Source organism: Macrobrachium rosenbergii, chromosome 56, assembly GCF_040412425.1.
Source record: "Macrobrachium rosenbergii isolate ZJJX-2024 chromosome 56, ASM4041242v1, whole genome shotgun sequence".
Classification (NCBI taxonomy): Eukaryota; Metazoa; Arthropoda; class Malacostraca; order Decapoda; family Palaemonidae; genus Macrobrachium; species Macrobrachium rosenbergii.
Window position 1 is genome coordinate 42,617,899 of NC_089796.1, and position 25,000 is coordinate 42,642,898.

The 25,000-nt window shown below is 38.5% G+C and overlaps 1 protein-coding gene across 50 annotated transcripts in view; it reads right to left on the reverse strand.

The window, feature by feature from the left end:
- The window catches only part of LOC136836475 (ensconsin-like), a 652,260-nt gene that overhangs the window by 248,009 nt on the left and 379,251 nt on the right, over positions 1-25,000 (reverse strand). The window contains exon 1 of one of the 50 annotated variants that reach the window (XM_067100769.1): positions 12,049-12,197. The exons of the other annotated variants lie outside the window; for them this stretch is intronic. Coding sequence (XP_066956870.1) covers positions 12,049-12,139 — 91 coding nt within the window. The 5' untranslated portion in view covers positions 12,140-12,197. Of the gene's footprint in view, positions 1-12,048; positions 12,198-25,000 lie in introns of those variants that run through there. 50 annotated transcript variants of the gene reach the window in all.

The window sequence follows — 25,000 nt, forward strand, 5'->3', positions numbered from 1 at the left end:
GACAGAACAGAAACCTTAGGCGATTTGTTTCATCAATGACCCTACCTACCTCACCTCAAAGCCGATTCTCTTCCTGCTTGCCGCAAAGGAGTTTCTCCTCCTGGTTGGTCAAGCAGAATGCTACTGGTCCACGGTAGTCCATGGGACCAGACAGGGAAATTAGTTTGGTACAGAAAAGGAAATAAGAGGGGTAAAGAATAAACTATGAAAGAAAAACCATACAGAAAAACAAATAAGATAAATAACAGAGTAAAATATTTACGACGAATAACAAAATAAGAAGAGACTCATGCCAGCCTGCTCAATAAACAACTGATCCACTGAACTCAAAGAGAAATTCTCCTCCAATCAGGGGGCCTTTCAACGTCCTTCAGATCACCTGTTCCAACACTCACTTGCAGAAAATAAAAAATAAAAATATTCGGGGTACACTGCTCAGTAACCAAGCTTTGGTATTCTCTTCTAGTTTCTGCTTTCCTCTTACATGATTTCTTTCTTGAAGAGGAAGGTCCGTCGCTCGTTCGTCGTTAATTCCCTTCCCTTTACTTTATTTTTCTTTTCACTTCCACTGCTTTTCTCTAACCTCGGCTTAAAAACAAAAAGACCCTTTAGGGTGCTTGCCTACTGGCTACTACAAGAATGAGCTTCCCCTTGAGATACGAGCAAATGTATTAAAGTGTTGAAAAAAAATTCTCTTGGAACTCTAACTACTACAACACCCAAAGAAGGCAACAAATTTATTTCCCCTTGGGAAAAGACTAATTAAACCGACCAAGTGTCAAAAATAATTTCCCCCTAGATAGATTCTACTCTTTTTTGACAGTTTTCATGATACTGCATTTTCTTTATGGGGAATAATAAACTTCATTCTTCTTGGACCACAACATAATTTATACTAACTATCCAATCTCACACTTAACACAAGAAATCCAGCAGGTTCTGATGAATGATTTTAGTGAAAAGAAACCACTGTTACTACGATTCGCAATTTCAACAGATTTAAAACTGAGCAAAAACGGTTTAAGTATTATCACCACTTCTACTCTTTCTGCTACTCCTCCTACTACTAATACCACAACCACTAATAAAAAAGAACGCGTAAATATTTCGCGAAAAGTTTTAGTAAACGAGACAACTCTTGTCTTATTTATCCTACCAACTGGGATCCGTTCCTCGACCAAAATAAGTAAAAGGCAGACGAGAGAAGAGCCTTCGGTACCCCAGTATGCGGGATACGAACAGCGACTAGGAAAAGCATTAGCCTACTTTAAGTGAAATTCGGTGTACTCAAGTGCCATGAGGGAATACTTGATCACATTACCGGCTACGCCAAAGTCTGCTCACTCACACTGCACCACACCACAAGCTTCCACATACCTGAAAGAAAGAAATATTAATTCATCCGATGAACAAATTGAAAGAAATATTAATTCAACGAATAACGAATTAAGGAGGAAAAATAGAAGCGCATACTTAAGAATCAGTTCTATCATTCTACAAACTAACAACGCATTAAGCCTACCATAGAGTAATCAAGTACAAGTCTTACTCGGGACAAATAACGGAAGTGAAGATTTCCAATAAATGACTGACTGATTTATAGATTTTAGGCATACATGCCAAGCACAGGGGCAACCAAGGCCATTCAGCACTGAAACGGAAATTGACTGTGAAGAAGTTTGAAAGGCGTGACAGGAGGAAAACCTCGCAGTTGCACTAGGAATCAATTGCTAGGAGAGGGTGGAAAGTAAGCTGGAAGAGAATATGAAAAGAGGTACAGTAAAAGGAATGAAAGAGGTTGCAGCTAGGGGCCGAAGGGACGCTGCAAAGAACCTTAAGTAATGCCTACATTGCAGCGCATGAGGTGCACTGACGGCACTAGCCCCCACTATGGATTTCCAATAAATGAGAGGTATTTCAGTACGTGTGAAGGTTTTACTGGAGAACGACAAATACACTGCAATGGATAGGCAAAGTCGTATTAAGCCCTTTGTGCTAAAATACCTGCAACCTTCCTTCCTTGCTCAGTTTTGCTTCCAAGATGCAACCAACGACTTGATTCATTTCACCTGACAGTGTTTACGACAAAAAACGCTCTATCGGCGACACTTGAAGCGTTGCAATGCTTTCAGAGAACTACGACGATAGAATTAAAAGTACTGCAAGAAATACCGGGGAAATTCAAATTACCTGTTTATAATTAAGGTGAGGTAAAGTTATAATCGTCTTACAATACACAAAAGTACGTACTACGACAATCTTCCGGAAGGTTCGTTATACCTTACTTTCGAACTTGAGCTGAAGGGTACAACTTGCCTTGCGATGCGCTAAGTGAGGTCAATCAATAGGTCAAGGTGACTTTCTATCTTGACGGCCACTACAAGTAATCAAAAGACGACCATGAAAGCATGAAAACTGCAGAGAAAATCAACTTGATGTCCTGCAAGAATATATCTAAAAGGGCAAACTGTTTCACTCTAACCGCACCAAACGTTCTTTCACTCAAAGACAAAGATATTAATCAAACTATGATCACAGACTGCAATGACGGCCAATGAATCAATGGCCAGCTCATTGTCACTGTATACCAGCGATTAGGGAAAAAGCCATCAATTCATTTCATTTCATTGAGGACTTGGTGACATGCAACCTGACATCAGCCACCCAACACACTAGCGCGTCCTTATTCGTTCATGGGTTGTTTGCTTGATGCACTCCACAGCAGCGGGAAGCATTACATTATTACATCGCGTTAAGTTTCCCTTGCGGAAATCGGAGTTTATAGCGAATTATTCTGAAAAGTTAAATACATCTAACTTAAGTTTTGCGGCTGGTATATAAGATGGAACTCCTTTTGACACAAATATATACAAAATATATGAAAGTGTTCTGGAGAATAAAGACCGTTATCTATTCGGAACCAAGAAAAGACTTGAGAGAGGTACAGACTTCACGAGAAAAATGCCAACTTTAACATCCCCAGGGCACAACGCTTAAAAAATGAACCATTTAAAGGATCTACAAATTCAACCTTCAAGCATGAGACGACTTATGTAAATCGGGCATTCCATTTGCTGTAGGCAGGGCAAAACGAGAGAGAGAGAGAGAGAGAGAGAGAGAGAGAGAGAGAGAGAGAGAGAGACTACAATAGATGTCCTACGTTTACGCATACACCCAATCACTCTTCCTTGTTTCTCACACAATGAATAAGAAAGGGCGGCAAGCACAAGTTACACCTGATCCACATGGGTTCCAATTAACTTTGATCGCCGTAATCAAAACACTAACGCCACACGGTAATCCGCCAGCTCCTTTTGTCAATTTGGCCGTCATTGCACACTTTGGAAGCATCCAAAATAGCTCCGCGTGGCCCATTTATAAATAATGTCTCCCAATTTACCTGTTGAACAGCCTGTCAGTGACGATATGCGGCCATATTGATGAGCACCAATCAAAGCGAACTGACATTATTTTTTACGCAAAAATTAAAATTGACAGATTTACGAGCAGCAGCCTGCTGTGCCTAGCAAGACAATTACTTTGGAATGAGTGAGGCCATTCTAAAATGCATCCCCAACTAACCTATGCCTCACTTTTCTCAGATGGGTGTACGCTTGAACATCTTAAAAAAAAAAATATTCAGACAGAGAGATTATGTCAGAAAAAAGGCAATCCTTTGTTGATGGTGGGATCAATCTCAATGGGTTGAGGCGGCAAAATTGTAACGGTTACTGTATATCAGAGAATAGATATAAAGTTTCTACTAAGGATTACTAAGGGTCAACAAATTGAAAGAAACAACGAATGCCATGGTATTACAGTGGCTGGCCACTTACCGAAGCTATACACGAGTATAACGAGGAAGGTAAGGTTCCAAAGGAACTGCAAAGATTCTTTTTTTCATGTTTTTGAACTGCAAAATTGGCAGATGTGATTTTAAAAGTTACAGATATGAGTTTAACTAGTAGCGTACAACTGGGAAGGTATATAGTAAGACCTTTCCTGGGATAAAGAAAAAAAGATGCCCAGCTCGCTGAAGAAGAGCTCTGTTGGTATGTTAATCACTGGTTTCTTACACAATATTTGTGCAAGAGGATTTGTTAGTAACGGAATATAACACACGGACCTAGAGCAAACTCGCCATCGTACTGATGAAAGCGACAACACAAAAGATGTTGAACATGCGCGGTGTGGTGTCCAATTGCAAGGGGTGGGTTGCCGAAAACGTTCAGTATTTATGAGGAAACAACACAAGTAGGATATGATCGACAGCAGGTCAAAGATTGAAGTGGAACGTCATTAATAAAAGCTGATCATTGACAGCAAGAGGAAAATCGAATGGAAAAGTTTCCAAGCTGAAAGAGTAGGTAGCTGTATGTTACCGAGAGAAAGGTACCAAGAGTAAATGTGGAATCCAAGACGACGTGGTGATGACTGTTAAAATGAATGACAGAAGAGGGGAAATGGGTGACTTCCGTAGATATCTTGAGAATAAATGTTATAACCATGGTAAACTTACACAAAAACTACGCAGAAAATGAAACAATGTCGGTAAAGGTAAACTTCCAAGAGCTGCAAGGAATGCTGAAACAACCCATGCTCTGGGATATTTGAAAGATGGGGAGGGGAGCATTAAACATGGTGATTTGGCCATGCAGCACACAGGATAAACTGATGTCAGGATTGCACAATTCAAGTTTTGTCATGAGTTGAGGAAGACGTGGAAATTGCTAAGGGTTCGGGATTCGAAAAACGGCATACATCTTAGTAATCAGTATCTAAAAAGAACGGAGTGCATGTATTTTCAAACAGAAGACTTCTAAGGTGAAGAGTTGTTTATGCAGCTTTTCAATGTTTCGGCAAAGTTCGTCGTCTTCACTCAACAATTAAAGGACGGGCGTGGCAGTGACTGTTCTGTTACACTGAAGCCACCCATTCAAGAGACACTGTCTTGTGTTGACCAGCTGGACCTTGGTTGCAAGCGTAGACAACAGACAGACCCACAAACAAATGTAGAGCGACGAATCGCTCGAGATCATTAGCCATCAGACCGAAATATCTCTGAAAGAACTGAAAATTCCATTCTCTCCGAACCAATCTGATCGCTTCCTCCTCCTCATTACAAACTGTGTCATTAAACAAACATCGGTCTTGGACTTAATGGTCGAACTTTAATGAGGCATTCTCCCCCTCTCCCCCCATTACCATTAACAGCAAATCGGTAAAACAGATCCCCGAGTTCTTAATTCGCATCACTAACTTTCTCCATTGGAGGATAATTAAGGTGAATGACTTCATCTTAGGTATATGGAGACCTGGCATTTGGAAACATCACAGGTCATCTCCCAATAATTCTCACCAACATATAGGAGACGTTAGAAATTTCAGTGTTAGTAACTCTTACTTACAGTATATATTCGATATGGGAGAACGGCTGCATTAATCATTCTCAGAAACATACAGACATTTGTTGTAAAGTTCAAGGATGCGCCAAGGAAGAAAATGTACTTATAAATGGGAAATAACTATAATAAAACATTTACTATATACATATAAACATTTACCATATATATATATATATATATATATATATATATATATATATATATATATATATATATATATATATATATATATATATATAATAAATACGTTGAAAGGAAGGTGAGAGGAACACCTAAAAAGTGGTGGATAGTCAGACAAGAAGTATTGTAACGGAGGGGACTTAATACCCAGTGAGTAAGAAAACGCGGGTGAATGGTGCAGTGTGCAGAGGTTCGAAGCAATATATATTATGGATGTTTTCTGCAAGGGGGCTTTGATCAGTTCATGCTATACAGGTGCTTGGTTACTACGGCTGAATCCCCAATGTGAAAGATAAGAAGTTCCATAGGTCCTTCAAGTATATCTTTCGGCGATCTTTACATCCCTAATATGTAAGGAACGAAAATCATCGCATTCAAGTCATGAAAACGACGACAAATAGCATTTTGTCCTGGATCTATCGTTCAGAGAGAGAGAGAGAGAGAGAGAGAGAAACGTGCCATTGACAGCCTATCAGTATAGTAAAAGAGATAATACCAATAATAAACAAAAGGGTTAAAAGTACTAGGCAGTCCCACACACTTGGTCTTTTTCGCCAAAGCGACGAACCTGGTACTGACGTTGCTGTCAGAAAATCTGACATGCTCAAGAGATACGACTTTCAAATCTTAAACAGTTTTACATTTGCACCAGTGCATTCACTGAGTTATCAAAGAAAATGAAACACTGGGACCTACACAAACCCGATGAATGTCTAACACGGCTCACGCCTACCTTGTTATGGGGAGTGCACAAAAAAAATTAATCTCTTTATAACAAAGTTATGTAAATAGCAGAAAGCTGAAACTAAACCTGCAATCCATACAATATTGCTCAAATGTTGAAACTGTCGTAGGCGTAAGTAAAATAATCAATACGCTAACAGATGAGGAAAAGTAAAGCACCACACTTCAATACTGACCAAAAATCCTAAATTTACGTTAAGGCGCAGAACATATAACCGATACAAACGCATCACCTATTGCTACTATTTAAATATTTCATGCATTACCACACAACGATCAAGAAATCTTCAGGAAAAGGTCACACCGACGATGGCAAGGAGACTGGAAGAACAAAACCCGCTTAAAGACAGCCATTAGAATTCCTTTTGCAGTACTACATGTTTGGCGGAGGTTGTACGAGGCAGCTACATTTCCCACCAAAAAACACATTAACCTCATTGCTATAAGAGTCACGTGTTTCCCATCTGCGGAACGCCGAGAGAGAGAGAGAGAGAGAGAGAGAAATGGCAAAGCAGAGCAAAAACATAAACAAACACAAACAAAAAACAAGGGCTTTTATAAAAAATGGAAATTCCAGAGTGCTCTTCAGGAAAGAATACTATTCGCCCTTTGTTCCAAGAAAAAGAGAATAAGAAGAGCCGAAGCATCTTGGTGGTATGTATTTATCTCAGGATATACGGATCAGCGTCCCAAAGTAACATCCAGAAATGGCCATTTTCCTTTAGCCTTCCTTCGTTTATGACCTCTTTTATTGCTCCTGTCACGCGGGTACCTGGACAGCTACTCAAGCACGAGAAACCAAGTGACACTTGCTCTTGGCCAACTTCAGCATCCAAAAGAAAAGGATGAAAACAGGGGAGAGAGAGAGAGAGAGAGAGAGAGAGAGAGAGAGAGAGAGAGAGAGAGAGATAAATGCGCAACACTGAGTAGTAAACTCGGGAAAACCGTCAAACTGAAGTCAGACAAATGTAGTCTCCTTCGTACGTTAATTGTTTCAAGGGATAAAATGGAAAGAGCGATAAATCGAAGCAAACGCTGAATTTCATTATAGCTTCGGATCCTGACAAAAACCATCCCCGAAGCGGCGAGCCCTGCCGTTACACGATCAATAGTCAATTCAGATTTTTGTGTCACCAATGAAGTGCAAGAGCACTCCTGGTAATTAGTTATTATTGCACCTGTTGACTTTTTCTTGAGAAAACCATTGCTGACCGCAATGTCTTATATTTTTTTTTTTTATAAAAAGTGAGCTGAGAGAGAGAGAGAGAGAGAGAGAGAGAGAGAGAGAGAGAGAGAGAGAGAGAGAGAGAGAGAGAATCTTCATAAACATGCCGAGACTAATATTAACGATGATACACGGGTCAAACATTCTAGATTGCATGAGTAGCATTTTCATAAATTTTTTCTCTCTCTTTTTCTCTCACTCACAAACACACACGCACATTTACACTCTGTAGAGGGAGATATACAGTGTAAAACAGTGATTTTGATTATACATATAACATTTCAGTTTTGCTCTACGATGTAACCAAAATGACAAACACACTGATGTATCGGACAAAAAATGTTTGACTTCACTGGTAAAACGAACGAAAACCCCACCAACTCGCATAACCATCATTCTTCACGATCTTAAGTCATTCAAAAAAAATGGCATTCCAGCATTAAGGAACTGTCCCGAGAACAAAAGAGATTATAAATGTGAATTAAACAGCGAGGAGAAAAGGGGCCCCTTACAAAATGAAGCAATGGAGTCACACGCACACCAAAGAGAGACTGCATTCAAAGAATGGCAGGGCCATTAAGAGGACAGTTACGACTCACAGGTATAAAAGCAATCGATCCTTTGTCGCCAATGTAACGTCGCTACAGTTATCCATCTCCCTCTCTTCCAAAGCTATTTCCATATTTTGAGCCGAATTTGCAATTCCACAAAACCTACTGTAATTTCAAGTTCTCTTCTTCACAAACATTAAAAAATTACACAAAACCTAATATAATTTTATGACCTGTTCTTCTTCACATATAACGAAAAATTACTTGTGTATCAAAATGTGGCTTCGACCTTGTTCTTGGATACTCAAGTTCGCATTGCTTTTATCTAGAGAGCATAACTAAACTAACACTGAATCAATTGCTATACATACACAACACAACCTTAGAAAAATCACCGTATATGGCTAAGGTACTACAATGCTAAATCAACAACTTACTCTTCCTTCCATATCTGAACGACAAAGTCAGGATAAAAACATGTGCCTCCTCCTGTTCCCAAATAAAAGAGCAGTTTCTCTTCACAAACAAGAAAATGAACGAAAAACACCGCTGGTGCCTCGGGCTAGATGAAACTGACAACTGCGTCCACAAACCTCTTTTGTAGGTTAAACATCAAACAAACCGAAACTTTTGCACTGGCAAATAATACTTTCGAAAGTTACACAGTTTTGATTACAAAAATAAATATTTCAACTCTATTCTTTGCTAACTTATCGTCAAAAATACTTTTTGTCCCTGTCAGTCTTCTCTTTTATCGAAGAGTGGATGAGAACCAAAGTTACCAGATAAAGGAGCCCAAATGTAATTTACTGAAAAACAAAAATAAAGTTCGAGAATAAGTTACAGAAACATCGTGGCAAGAAAGGACTCAAACTGCTTGCAAGAGAAACCCCAAACACTGTTTCCTTTTGCTTTGGAATAACTACTTGGGGGAACAACGAAACGCGTCACCGCAATAGTGAGTAAAAGCAAGAGTCCCATAAAGAAGAGAGACAACACGAATAAAAGAAAGAAAAATGAGGTGAATGGGAAAGTAAAAGTGCGTTCAGGGAAGGGAGTGAAGCTGACTATTTCGTCGAAGAAAATGGTGGTAAGAGAAAGAGAGAGAAAAGAGGAAAACTGAGAGGCAGGAAGAAGGAGTCTATTTTCTAGGAAGCACCCTTATTCTTCTCCTAGACGCAATTATCCAAAAGAAGGGATTCATAAAGTCCGCTGTCAGGTCACGAGGAGGTAAAGGACTCGACCCCATTCCTCTTCCTTCTCCTACTCGGGGTAAGGACTCACTTCTCTTCCTTTCTCCTAACCCCCTATAACCTCAAAGCTCCTGCACCAATCCATCGTTTACCTCCTCCCCCTTCGACCTTTATTATTACTTTTCTTTTATTATTCTACCTCTTTAGTGCCGGCGTTTCCTGTAGCTACCAATGAGCAGTCACAAGGTCAGGCCATTAACGATAAGGAGGACGGAGGAGAGTAAAAGAAAAAAATTGAAAGTTTGGAAAAAACAATAAGCAAACCAAGAAGCTACACAAACAAGTCTCTAACAATAAACAGTAGTAGTTTCAAAATCGTAAAAGGTTGTTAAATAACCACAAATCGCTGGGGCTGCAGATGCATTATGACTTCACTACACGAAAGTTAACAAACAACAAAGGATAGTCACTAACCATGAGAACAATTATTGGATGAATAACTTTGGAATATTGCAGATAACACATACAATGAGCTAAGAAAATTAAAAGCCTACCACTGAATTAAGATATTACGGTTTATAATTAGTTCCAAACAATTAAAACTCTTAAAAGGATATAAATTGTAAAATAACAACTCTTCTAACGTTGGTATATTACGCAAAGATAATCTATTCATAATGAAAACAAAACGCACAGTACTCCCAGGAGATCTTCAACAATATTGTTCCCCCACCTTCAAATTAGTAAATTATAAAATAAAATAAAAAGATATATAAAAACCCATTCATACAACGCTGTTTTAATACCCTCCAGTACTTTAACTGTGCAAAAGGCTTTTATTCCAGTAACGTCTTAACACTCACTCCTTTCCTTTAAAGCCCTCGTTAGCTATAATTTATAAATACGCCAAAATTTACCTACAGTAGTACCAAGTATCTCATTACTTTAATGTTAATGTCCAAATTATATTATCCATGCTTTAGCTCCATCCCTACCACTTGCTAAAACACTAGATTATAAATATCATTCCCTTGATTTCCCCTGTGTTGTAAAGGATACACATTTGGATGACATGTATAGATCCTTGGCCATGACCCCCTGATCCTCCACCATATCTGTGCGTACAGGGAAAGCATTTCTTCTTAACGTTTTATACTCAAAAGAAAGATTCCTCAACAACGCCCATGAAGACAGACAAAAATGAAACTGAGTACCTAACAGGTTTCCGGGAGCAGACGTGATCGACTGCGCGCGTGCAAGCACACACGCATCCCACCACAAAGATATACAAAGGAGCAGGAGAAAACAAAAGCAACACTCCCCCAGCTTCTTTTTCTTTCTTTTTTTTTCTCCCTCCCTCCTACTCGGGCCGAAGGGGGATTTGTTTTCCAGACCACAATGGCCTTCCGGTGCTCCGCAGGCGACCTTATCGCTATGGCACCCCCACATCACACGCGACCTCCTAGAATACTTAAAATATCTCGGTGCTCTCAGCAACGGCATTCATCACTTCTTTCACTTCTAAATATAACAAACACAAATACACTATATATATTATATATTATATATATATATATATATATATATATATATATATATATATATACATATATATATGTATATATATATATATACTGTACATATATATATATGTATACATATAATTATATATATATATATATATATATATATATATATATATATATATATATATATATATATACATATATATATATATATATATATATATATATATATATATATACATATATATATATATATATATATATATATATATATATATATATATATATATATATATATATATATATATATATATATATATATATATATATATATATAGTCCTTACATAAAAAATACGAGCAAACGTGCTGAACTGCAAGTCATAAGCATACACACAATTCTGCACTGGCTACTGAAGTAACTTGCTCCCGTTTCCAATACACTGTAATCGCTAAAATACGACAAAAAGGATTCTAATGCATACTTAGGCAGTCAAAGCATGAATAACTCTGTGATAATAATTTCTCTCACAAACTTACTAGGTTGGCGTAATTGTAACCTACAGCATCTTTTCCTATCTCCTACAAGCGCAATGTTCCTCTTGAGAAACATTCAGTTCCTGAACACTTGGTTCAAATAGATTCTGCACATTTCAATACATTCGTTGATGATAAAGCATCCACTATTCATTCATCAAAACGAACTCTCCTCCTCCCCTTCTAGGTTAACATCAACTTCCATTTCAATTCATACCGGGTACAACAAACTCCGGAAACATAATAAACATACAACAATTCAAGTCAATTCACACAAAAATAAGGCATTCAGTAATACACACATGAACCCCTCCGATTTACATAATGCAATTTTTTCTCTTCTAAATAGCACCATAAACTGGCCATATTCAATATGATAATCAAATTCCAGACAGAAAGCCCATTCCCAACAAAACTGCCATGGTGCAGGAAACCGCAATTTAGTGAGAATGCTCTGGCGGAAAGTCGTGCCTACAATATTCTTTTGTTTTTCATTCAAGCTGCAAAATTCTGTGGGGGTTCTCTATAAAGCAACCGCCTTCAGAAAAACAACGTTTTCCCACCATAATCTCAAATTACTATAAACTAACAATACTGCTCTGATAACGAAGAAAGTTCAAACAGAGGGCTTACAAAATATCAAGTTTTATCCTATTTCGATTAAAGAAAGGGGGCTGGGGTGCACTCACCACGTGTCTTGGAGTGGAGAAGGTCCTGGAAGGCGTGAATGCCCTCGATGACTGACCGCTTGAGTGTCTCCCTACAGAGCTCGCTGAACATGGTCTTTCTATCACCAGCGACATGGCACGCCCATTCCCATGCTCTTACGCCTTCCACTTAGAACATCACGCCCATCAACCTTTGATTTTTCTTTTTTAAATAGATTTTTTCCTCTCTTACTTCCCCGGAATCCCAGCGATGCCCACCGACTGTCCCTTCCCAGCTGGGCACCGTGGGCGTCTTACCCTCTTAATGAAAGTTTCTATCAAACCATGCCATTGTGACTATAATTTTCATCAGTGGATCTCCCAGATCAGTTTTCAAGGTATAAAAATATATCCCCTATTTTTTCATACAAACTTTAGGGTAGCATATTTATCTTATTATTAACAACGGCATAAAACATTTTGCAGTTCGCAATTCATAGGAAGGCCACTTTATTTTGTACATTTAAATGGAAAGCCGTGTAGCCGTAATTACAATGATTCATAATAAAAGCATAGACGCCTACTAACAGCGTTTGCATAGTTTTGCGTATAAAAATATTCTTTGACAAGAATGCCCCGTTACCATCACATCACCGGAAATACTTCAAAATACAACAAAGTATTTTCATTTTTATGTACCAATGTTCTCAAGTCCTGCTTAATCACATTTCAACACCACAAGTAGAATGTACCACGCCCGATACTTACTACAGCACAATCGTTAACCTGCTGGCTACACCTTTTCCAAATGCCAGCTACTTGAAAACAGAACCATGACATTCTTTTTTCTATTTTGGCACGCACACACTTACTTTTGGTATATAAATACGAAAAAGTTCACTCGTCACAAAGGACCGAAAACGGAAAGATACTCTTTCTGCCTGCCCAAGAGCAGGAATAAAAATTACAGTCCTGTGGGTAATAAAAAATTATTTCATGCAAAAATGACTTAAGGATCTAAAAACGAAAGTGCCAGCAAAGGGAGGTAAAATACAGAATAAAACTATGAACCAAGTCGTGTCCCGCATTGCGCATCAAAAAGGGGAACACGCTACTCCCACAAAAAAGAGGGGGGGGGGAAGGGAGACTGACAGGGGCTAGAGGAAGGAGTCATAATCATCTCTGCTATCAAAATAGGGAACAGTAATGTCATCATATACACACACTCATGGCCTTTGGAGTTGGTGCAGGAAAGATACTGCAGCTGTGGCTAACAGTAACTTGAGAAGAAAAACACGAAACATCTTAATGAGAAGCAAATATCTGTCTATTAAACGTCATGTCAATTCATAAGATGCTTGATAATCACCTTAAAATTCATGTATTCATTAATCTAAACTTTCGTACTGAATCTTAAGCACAGACATTTCTTTTTTTTTTTTTTTGACTGCAGATATGAACGAAGAGTTCTGCTCGTAATATCCATAATCATGAATTTTCTCACTCGCTTGAGTGGCATGTGTGAAAACGACTTATTTGTTTCAAAGGCCGCCTTTTTACTGATAAATTATATTGTCGATGATATGAGCAGAAGTTGATGGGTAAACTTACACTTTCACATAATTCAACTTTATTTATTTTATCCTTCAAACAGAACCAACTCCTCTAACACCACGACATTCAAAAACTGCAAGTGAAAGATTCAAGATTCACACCGTCTATTCTATCCTACCGCATTAACGTCCACGATTCTCTCTCTCTCTCTCTCTCTCTCTCTCTCTCTCTCTCTCTCTCTCTCTCTCTCTCTCTTACCCAAAACTCATTCTTACTCATAAACTTTTCAGGCACCCAAATACCTCCTCTCATCTCAGGCACTTACACTTCTAGTCTAAGTCGCACTGCCAATGAAGGACCACATCCAAGAACATTTTCCTGAACTGGCAAGTTCACTTACAAAGCAGCTGTCGCTCGGGTCCCATTCTTTATCAGTTTACTCTTTTCCACCTTACTTCTTCACTCGCTTTTACTCCACCTTTTCTATTTTGGTTTTTCCTTATGCGAAGCTAGAAGACATAATTGCATTTACAAGCCATGTTCATTTACAAACCTATTGGGGCTAATCCGTATTCCAAATGGGCTTTCAGCCAAGAGAGAGAGAGAGAGAGAGAGAGAGAGAGAGAGAGAGAGAGAGAGAGAGAGAGAGAGAGAGAGAGAGAGTCCTCAATACTCTCTTCTTTCTCCTACTCTTTCCTCACTTGGTCTTGGCCTTCCATTCATGCGGGGTGGCCGGCAGCTGGAGGCAATCGGACGACCAAGTCTACCTCCAGCACTACCACAAGTCTCCCTCTCCCTCAATTTTCATTCCACCCTCAATACACGCACCGCAATATCCTGCCAATTTTATAGACCCGAGAAAGCGTTTCAAGGAGAATCTTTCTCGAATACAGTTCTTAACAGATTATCGATATAAACTCCAATAACTGTTATTGTTCAAATACAGCCAAAAACACCTACACTGATTACAAAGAAACGGTAAGAAATACTGCAAACTGAAACGAGTAAACTAGTTTAACAATCTTTGAAAATCCGTCACTGAACTCTCTTACACCTGATGACTGCATTGACTATATATAATGATAACTGGTCTCCTGAAAGGTTATCATCATTTTATTTACACATATATTTGTATATAATGGAATTTCATACAATGACATGAGAACTTGGGAAAATCCATTTTAAATATCGAATGTCTCATATCGCCAGACCTTCAGCCCAGCAGTGAGGGCTCATGATGAAAGCGAAAGCAAGCTGCCATGACCAATACCCAGCCCCGATCCTCAGCAACAAGAGCCAAAATGTTGAGTATCTCCAAAAGCTGCCATAATAAACATTTCCTTTGTACGAGATTAACACTGTAACCCACAGCATCCGCGTGGAGGAGAGAAGAGACTGGTCGCTCTGGATATCCTAGTCAGCTTCTGATAAGAATAGCCGAGGGTCAGACCGTGGCGGCCTTTCAGATTTGGCTGAGGTTAGCGGTAAAACTTTGCCCAGGACAAGATCGTACTGCCATGAAAGAAAATACGAACCCGAGGTCACTGAACAGCTGCCTTTGAGTATACCAGTAAAGGAAGCGCCAAAATTATCTCTCAAACGTTAACTCTCGAAAAAAAAATTCGCCATCGTAAATAGGTTTGCGAAGAGAAATCTAAAAAATAGGTCAATCAGAAAAATACATTAAAACGCAAACTTCCAAGACATCATAAAACACTAACGAGAAATCACATATTAGTACAACTAGAGTGTCATTATGTAAACTTCAGATAGTTTATATATAAAACGCATTTCATATAATTGACGGATTTGGTGTACATAAATTACAGTAAAGCATACCACGCTTCAGCATACTGCGCTATTACAAAAGCCAAAAATTCTTAGGTGTGGCATAAAAAGGCTACTGCTAAATTAACACCAACGGTCCTTTCGCTTAACATTTTAATCATACACACACACACACACACACACACACATATATATATATATATATATATATATATATATATATATATATATATATATATATATATAGAGAGAGAGAGAGAGAGAGAGAGAGAGAGAGAGAGAGAGAGAGAGAGATTATGACTCACAATACCGCTGAGACATCGAAGGGGTGAATCATTTCAGTAAGCAACTCTCAGGAACACGCAGCCAAACTCTACGCAGTGCACTTCCCAAGTTTCATTACATCAACACAGAACCTATTGACGCAATGTTTATGAGAGGATTTTCTCTACAACTAGGTATTGAAGTTCAAGCCTATCAGCAAAAAATGATTCAAAATTTTTAAATAAGTATCAACAGCAATCTCTGATGTTCACAAAAAATTATCGCTAAAGTAGAATAGAATTAGGGTTTCCAAAATATATAGCGTACTAAGCAACCTGTAGGAATTTTATGATGAAACAGAGCTTTCGTTAAGACATGCAATGATATAGTTTAGCAGCGTAAAGGTGGGTCTCAGACAGGGGTGTGTTCTGTTTCCGAGGCTGTCAAATATTTGTTATGGATGGATTGACGAAAGAAGTCGCGTCCACATTTCAGAAATCCCCGAGGGAGTTCACCACGAGCGCTCAATATTCAACATCCCAATCATTCCTACTCGATATCTGGTCTACCTCACAAAGCGGACAGACTCCCTCCTCTCTCCCGATTGCTCCCTCAACCAAACAAAAAATGATTATTATAAGAAGAGCCTCTCACTTCCGCCAGCAGCATTATATAGGCAGCCTTTGCCAATTTGGGAAATAGCTCTCGACATTATGCGACTTAATTAGCGAGCGTCTGTCTGTTCAAGTGTAGATACCTCTCGGGCTCGAGAATTACAGCGCCGTATTGGCACTGACGTGAGTTCAGCATGGAGTGGTGGTGGGGGAGGTAAGGGGGAAAAAAGGGAAGGGGAGGGGAGCAAGAGTAAGTAGGAGGGAGTATGAGGATTTGGGAAGATGCAAACACAGGAGACAAGTGCAGGATGCGAATCGGAATGTGGGAATGTGACCGGATGTAGCGGATTCTGCTCGAGTTTGTCGTCCCTTGAGACATTCCTGCCCCAATCACACATACCTTTGCTGGCACAAGTGCTGCTGACACTTCAATAACGCTTAAAAAATTTCGCTTTCTAATCTTCACTAAAGAGCCTCTACAGACAATTTTTTACAAACTATACACACACATTATATATATATATATATATATATATATATATATATATATATATATATATATATATATATATATATATATATATCTATCTCACGGTCACACATACACGTGCACACTTTTGCTGCTCACATTTACCTCCTCTAAATATACACACACACACACACACACAGAGAGAGAGAGAGAGAGAGAGAGAGAGAGAGAGAGAGAGAGAGAGAGAGAGCTCAATTCTCTTTTCGTTATTTCAGGGAACTGCGAACGAACGAACGAACGAACGGACAAAGCGATATCTATCCCAACTTCACAATATTTCGCTTCCTTTGAAAGTTTGCTGATGAGGTAAGATAAAGTGGAATGAAGAAAGGAGTAGGGTAAAGGCAAAGAAAGGAGGGAGAGTAATGGGGGGTAGAGGAGGGGAGAAAGGTTTGATGAAAACGGGATTAGACGTTGAACAAGAGGATATTAGACTGGAAAATGATGTAAATCCTACGGCGTAACAAGCTATAAGGCTCACAGGAGCGCCGACCAATATATGTTGCATACTCCGACATAATGTTGTTAGTGAGATCACTAAGTGGACGTCAAAGAGGAGCCTAACGAGAAGGGATGACGGTAAAAACATCGAACTAAGCTTCAGGGATATTTGTTATCTATTATCAAATTAATTTTGACATATACGTCAACAACATGCGGTCAAAACAAACACGACAAAACAAATTTCTGACAACGACGACTACATGCATAGCGTTACAAGTAACACGCAAGTTAAAATTATGATAAATAGGACCTATTCAAGAAAATGTTATTACAAGGTCTTCGAACTTCCACGTTCCAGAGTGATTTCTATTATGCTATAGTAACTTCAAAAGGACATTCTTCTGGCAATAGAAGTCTCAAACTATGAAAACTATCCTGCTCCAGCGGCTCCCCCCCCCCCCCCCGCCGGAAAAATAGGCTAAAAATTTCTCAATTTTGGCAGACATGCAAAATATCCTACTAGGGCACTGACAACAGATTCTGTGGAATATTATCTGCAACAACAATTCCTCTGTCTGTATGAACATACGGAGAGCAACAGAAACAAAAAAGCGCTCTCCTTTCAATTAAATTTCAAGTAAAATTACAGTGAATATCAATAATAAAACCAACGAATTTCACCTTCTCGCCCAACTACAGTGAGAGAACAAGTACCTTATGACATCATATTTCCCAGACCTTAACTAAAATCCAAAGCACTACGTTCGACCTCGGCAATAATAGTAGGTTGCGATCTCTACTTACACAAAAAGAAATGGCCGCAGCTGCCAAGAATAATACCGAAATTTCCCTAACACTGACACTTGGTGTGTGTATGCTTCATTCTTCGAAAGGGAAGACGAGGTTTCGGGTGCGATGAAGTGTCCTCTCGAGTTATTGACGGTTAGAGTTCCGGTGGAGCATTCTCCAGATATTGACCAGGCACCTAAAATGGCAACGAATGAAAAGATGTCATAACAAAGACGACAGTCAGAAGACCACCTTGATTCGAATCTCCACCTTACTACGAGAAGTGATAAAAAATTAATGTTACACCTAGTGGTTTATTATTATTCCCGTACTTGTCCTTCTCTCTTTAGTACTTACTAAAGTAAAAGAAAATATACAGCACTGGATCAAAATAGACATCTTAAAAAATTGCTTTTATGAACAGCAATTCACTGTGGCTAACATTTATTCCCATACTTTTAAAAACAAAAATACAGCATTCTCCATGTGCTCAACTTGAGAGAGAGAGAGAGAGAGAGAGAGAGAGAGAGAGAGAGAGAGAGAGAGAGAGAGAGAGAGAGAGAGAGAGAGAGAGAGAGAGAGAGATAAATATTTTTCCCAGTCTTCTGCAATGGCAAGCAAAACGTTACGCAAATTTTAGTAATGAATGCCATTTACAGTCATACAAAAGAAATCAGTCAGAAACTCGATATACTCTACTCTAAACTTGAAGGGCCTTCAGAATAAAAGCGTAATTTTTCCTCTGAAGAGACCAACTAAAAGAGCTTAACAATCTTACGAAAATAAAAAATGAACCTGAGACTACATACATTAAAGCAACGAAACATGTAGATGAAAAAATCACCACAAAAACGGGTTCCTGTTAGAGTGCCTTTAGCGACAAAAAGCATATAATGCTCTTCAAAGCTCAAAGTTGGCTCTGGAAAGTCTTGTATACCCATAAATCATGGATAAAAAAGCAAAAGTTTTAAAATATCCACGGTTGCAGGATCACTTCCCTAATGGGCCTCATCCTGAATGCCTTTAACAAAAGAATCCGTAAGGCTCTTCAGAGGCAAGAAATTTGTTGTGCAGAACTTCCGCGAAGATCGCCTTTCTTGAAAACAGCCTGAATATGACTGCCGCTGCCTTGGCTCGTATTCATCATGAATGAGCTGCGTTCCAAACCTAATTTCATATAAAGTTTGGGGGAAAGTTCGCGAATTTGACGCAGGGCCACGCCCTAAGGGTTGTCCTCTAATGAGAAAAATATATTATGCATGCAGTAAACGCACCGTAATACGACAGTTTTGTGACTTACTTTAATATATACTTAGAATAATGAAAGATCATAAATACATAAATAAGTCCATTAGTGAAGAGACACCGTGAACAATATCTACAAAAACAACTTCACGAATAAAAATAATCTGAATTCATGCCAAAAGGAAAAATTCAAATCCCAAAAGCCCCGAAATACCAAACGGCCGAGTAAAACCTGCTCATTATCGGGTATCAGAAACCTGGCGACAAACCGACGGTACTGACCCCAGACGTTTAGTACAGACAAGTGTTCATTAACAATATCCAACAGGACTATTCTTTAACTGATGATTATGATCATGTCTTTCTTCATGGAAGCTTCATATTTCTCTCTCTCTCTCTCTCTCTCTCTCTCAGTCTCTCTGGCGTAAATCAAAAACTTTGGGTCAAGATCTCTTGGGTCTTTAGGAGATACGCCGGTGAGAAATATGTTTTCCAAAGGGCGACCACCAGACAGGGCGGTAAAAGGCAGGGCCTCCGTACATACATCACGTTTGGATGACTCTGAGAGGGCCCCCTTTCAAATTTCATCCCCTTGACTTAATAGTGAGAGGGTTCAGATATGAACCAACTCACAAGTTAAATGCCCAGACAAAGAATTTCCTCAGGTGGATCAAATTAAGGCACACCCACAAGCCTCCCTGATAGAGAAAGAAATGCCCTTGTTAAAACATTGCTTAGTTCCCAAACATACCAATATGTGTATGTGTGTGTGTGTGTATATATATATATATATATATATATATATATATATATATATATATATATATATATATATATATATATATATATATATATATATATATATATATATTGCATACATAAAATCACCTCTCAGAAGTTACTGGAGATAGACCTAACAGCAAGATGTCCCTGGCCCAATGCAAAATCACAAAGACGGACAGAACAACCAATGGCTGCAGCTTCTTGCACGGAGGTCAATCGAGGGAGTTTAATCCTGGGAAAGGCAAAGGCCGAGAGTCATCTCACGCTCAACGCCCAACAAGAATTTCACATTATCCCTACTTTGCCCATGACACCTCCGCAAAATGCAATGGCCTGTCCTTACTGTGTGTGCGTGTGTGTGCGCGCGCGTGTGTGCGTGCGTACGCGCGGGGGCGGCAGATAAAACCAAACTTTTCATTTCCCATGTATGTTCAGAATATGCAAGAAAATAAGATGCAACAAGACTTGAATCATTAAAAGAACTCCAGCTATCTGACAAAATCCATCTCAGAAAATGAAATTATAAATAACTGCAATATCAATTTAATTCAGTTTCATATATGATGCAGCTTCGAAAATGAGGTGAAATAAAATAGATCTCACCTAATGCTTAATTTTCTTCACCCTCAACCATTCTATATTCATGACCTACTACTGTTCTTTGCGACGGTGAACGGCATCTAACCGTTGAGCGCGTGTTCTCTCTTCAACTCATTTACTTTCCCAACGGAACCATCTACCTCCATAATGACAAACAAAAGCTCACTGTGCCTCTCTCCCTCTGTCATACACAACTGCAGGCGCTGCAAGCATAACGAAGCTGCTGAATGAATTTCTTTTTAACCATGTTGGTTGATTAATATTCCCTGCACGACTTTCATCCGGGTTTTTAATATTGGTAATCAATTTTATTCCATTATAACACGCGTGATGAGAATATATTTCCGAGGTCTGCTACGAAGGGTAAGAATATATTACTGCTGTTCCGCCGCTAATTGTACTTCCAGTAGCTTCAAAATTACATTATGAACCTAACTTTACAAAGGATTAAAAACCCGTGTCATCAGCTAGGTTAATGATACACTGCACAGTGAAAGGAAACCTTCTACTAATGAGGACAAAACTCCTGTCTTCATGATAGTTTAAATACAATACGCCACTGAATAGATTATTCTGACTACGTTTATTAGACAGGAAAAAAGGGCACGACGTCTGGTTAAAAATGACTTATAAAAAAGAATGCATTTTATGCTACTCATTCCAATTACTGCCGAATGAAACCAGTTCTGAAAATATCAGCTTGATTAGAACATGCCCGTTCCACCCACCCCTTAGTCCCGCTCCCTCCAATCATACAATTAATCCATCTCTTAATATTTTTTCCCAAAATGTCTTTTAATTTTCTCTTCTGCAAAGTGAGCACAAATTTTAACGAAATATTAATAACGAAATTTATTTTGTTGTGCGATCAGCCATGGATATTGAAATGCTACCGTAAGCACGTTGCAAGTACGTCGTAAAAATGTATATAATTTTAATGTCCTCTCAGTCTAATAGGCGAAATATCCACTGAAAATCTAGAGAAAACGCGACAATTACTGTCAAGAATATATTTCATAAACTATTACATGATTGTAAATACAGTACGCAAAATGAGATTTTTCAACGATATCAAAATTAAATTCTAATGAAAAATCCGGTCATTTTCAAAACACGGACAATTAGAAAATATCCCAGTTTGTGGGGAGGTCAACATGATTAAACATCGTAATAGGGCATTAAAGAGGTAACAAACAAAATTTCACTGCTCACTGGGGCGAGTCCAAACATTAACTTCAAAAACACGAAACACGAATTTGACCACAATTAGTTAAAGGCTGAATTTGAAGGCAGCCACTTCCATAGTGCCACTACCCGAGTGTCAGCATCAATGGAGTGTCATCCATTTCGATCCAATGCAAACTTAGCCTCACGAAAGCAACCCTACCCCTACCGAATCTCCTAAGGCCCCCTTCAACTCTGCCGTTCCCGCACTCCTCCTCCTCCCCCTCCTCTTCTTCTAGCCGGGAGCACACAAGGCCAACCGTGATGACACAGGTTCCAATATCAGCGTAGGAGCTGCAAGGGTAGTTCCAAGCGAATGTGCAGTATTGCAACGCCAATATTATTATGTGAATATCTTGGCCAGAGAATGATGCTCGCTTCAGTTTATCTACAATAAAATGAATTACTCTTCGAGAAGTTGCAAGCCGAAATATCACAGATTAATCTAAAATTACGAATACAAAAGGTGATGCAATCAGTCTAGCATTTCTTGCAAGAAAACTTAATGGTGTCTTGCTTTCCCAGGACAGTGTTCGTCTAGGATACAATGCCATTCCACATTATAAATGAAATCGCTGTATCCGCGTCTCGGAAAGAAAACAGAAAACTAATAATAATAAAAAAAAAAGATGCCATCCAATTTTATGACATATTAATGATCATGGGCAACCACTATTAAATGTGCGATAAAGTGAACCACCGGCAATTTCGCCTCCTAGACCTCACATCAAACGCCAGGGCAAAAATTGCCTGCCGTGCAATTTCATGATTTACACCACAATAAACCTTGCAACGAGAAGTAATTCCCATTCATTCCCACTTCCTCCTTGATTACCGTTATTATCAATAGGTAATGGGGTTTTTTCCTTTCGCTGAAATGAAAGGAAAACCTTCACAAGTAACTTTTTCCCAAGAAGTTTGAAAGCTTCATGGTCTTTCCTCTCTCTCACTGTAAACAACCCTGCCCCTCCACACAGGTCTCCAAAGCAGGTAATCATTAAGCGAAAAAGGTAAAGGTCGTTTTCTGTCAACCGAAAGAGTTTCGGGAAACTGAAAGGTTTACTGAAGAGTAGCTAATCTCCCTTAAGACAAATTGATCACGTCCATTAGTCATGGTAACTACTGAGCCTAAGGGCCGAGGAGGAATTGATGAGTAATAACACGTTTTCAAACTTTAGCTAATGCTAAGCAATACATATGGATTAAGGAGTTAAATCTAACGCTTTCTATTAGAAATAAATAACTATCGTCAAAAAACTATCCTTACCTACCGTAAATTCAACTTCCCTTTCTATAAAAAGTGGAAAGAAAACGAACCCACCTGCTTCACATGCAAATTACCTAAGGAAGACAGACAGTTATGAAGGACATTATAGCCTAATTCCTTTTATAATAATGGTGGAAAATTGATCAGGCGTGCCTGCATTTTATGTAAAGATAAAATTCCTTTTAGGCCCAAGAAACTCGGTAATACACAAACGTAAGGAAAACATGTAAATATTCTGCACCTTCCAGGAATTATGCAATTTCTTTACTTTAATCCGAGTATTGAAAAAAAAAAAGATCCAAGATACAAGAGAACGTGAGGATACCATCAATTTCCATGTAGGCCGTCACTAACAAGCATAAGAATTACACTTCTTCAAGTCAAGGAGGAAGCACTCGCCAACTCCCCTAACCTCTCGTGCCAGCAGGCCCTTCTAATATAACCCTAATATTATGAAACTTTCTTTCATCGAGTTTCCAAACTTTCCAGATTTAAGAATAAAACTAAGCCTACTTCACGACCCTTCTGACTCCAATAAGGATCCGAAATCTTGTAGTCAACGCCTTATAATAAGTTGATTAACTTTATAACACTACTAAAAGGCATCACCTTCGACTAATAACGTTCTCTCTCTCTCTCTCTCTCTCTCTCTCTCTCTCTCTCTCAAAAAATTGGAACTCGTGAAAGCAAGTGCTGAATGAATGAAGCTGGGGTTTCGTTGTTTGTATTCGAGAGCAATCACGTTCTGCTAAATACAGGAGAAAACAAGGCCCCTCTTGTGGGCTTTTTCCTCCACGTCGTTTCTTCATGTATTAGTATAACGAAATTGTGTTGCTATCAAGAACTGTAAAATGTAATGCTGTACATTAAAAAAATTACACAAGAATGGTCTCTACGTTCCCAGAATAATAATACTAACAATAATGTCTTCTTTACAATTGGTCAACGAGTATAATATGGCCTATAGTACGCAAATATAAATTCTTATAGCTATATATATATATATATATATATATATATATATATATATATATAAATCAACACTATATTTCTGTATATATATGAATATGTTATAAAATCAACACTGTGTTTACTATGTAAGTATGAAGTTTATATATATATATATATATATATATATATATATATATATATATGTGTGTGTGTGTGTGTATATATGTGTATATATATATATATATATATATATATATATATATATATATATATATATAGAGAGAGAGAGAGAGAGAGAGAGAGAGAGAGAGAGAGAGAGAGAGAGAGAGAGAGAGAGAGAGAGAGAGAGAGAGAGAGCGAGCGCACCACTGGTTTTTCTTAAGTATGAAGTTTAAATTGTGTATGTATGTATGTATGTACGTATATACATATACATATACATATACATACACTTCATACTTACGTACAGTTGATGTAAAAAAGCAACTTTCAAGTATGAAAAGTTACATATTTAATGATTTCATAAATATTCTTAATTATGCCAGAGAGAGAGAGAGAGAGAGAGAGAGAGAGAGAGAGAGAGAGAGAGAGAGAGAGAGAGAGAGAGAGAGAGAGAGAGGCTCTGCAGTCTTCCCATCGCTCTCTTCGTCTCCTTTTGCTGGGATACAATCGAGTCTGTATAATTGTCTTAGCACGAAGTGATTTAGCCAACTGAATTGCCCAAACTTCTCAGATGCTTGGTTATTTTGTTATCAATTCTTAATTATTGCCTTCACAATTCACGCATGAGAACACATTCCTATGGAACAAGCTGAAAGGGCCATGAAATTGCAACACTTGTTGCAGCATGGAACAGTAAGTACTCTTGTGGGAAAAGAGCGAAATAGGCAAGAGAAGCACAGGAGGAAACAACTAAGACATACATCAAAAGATGAAATTTGA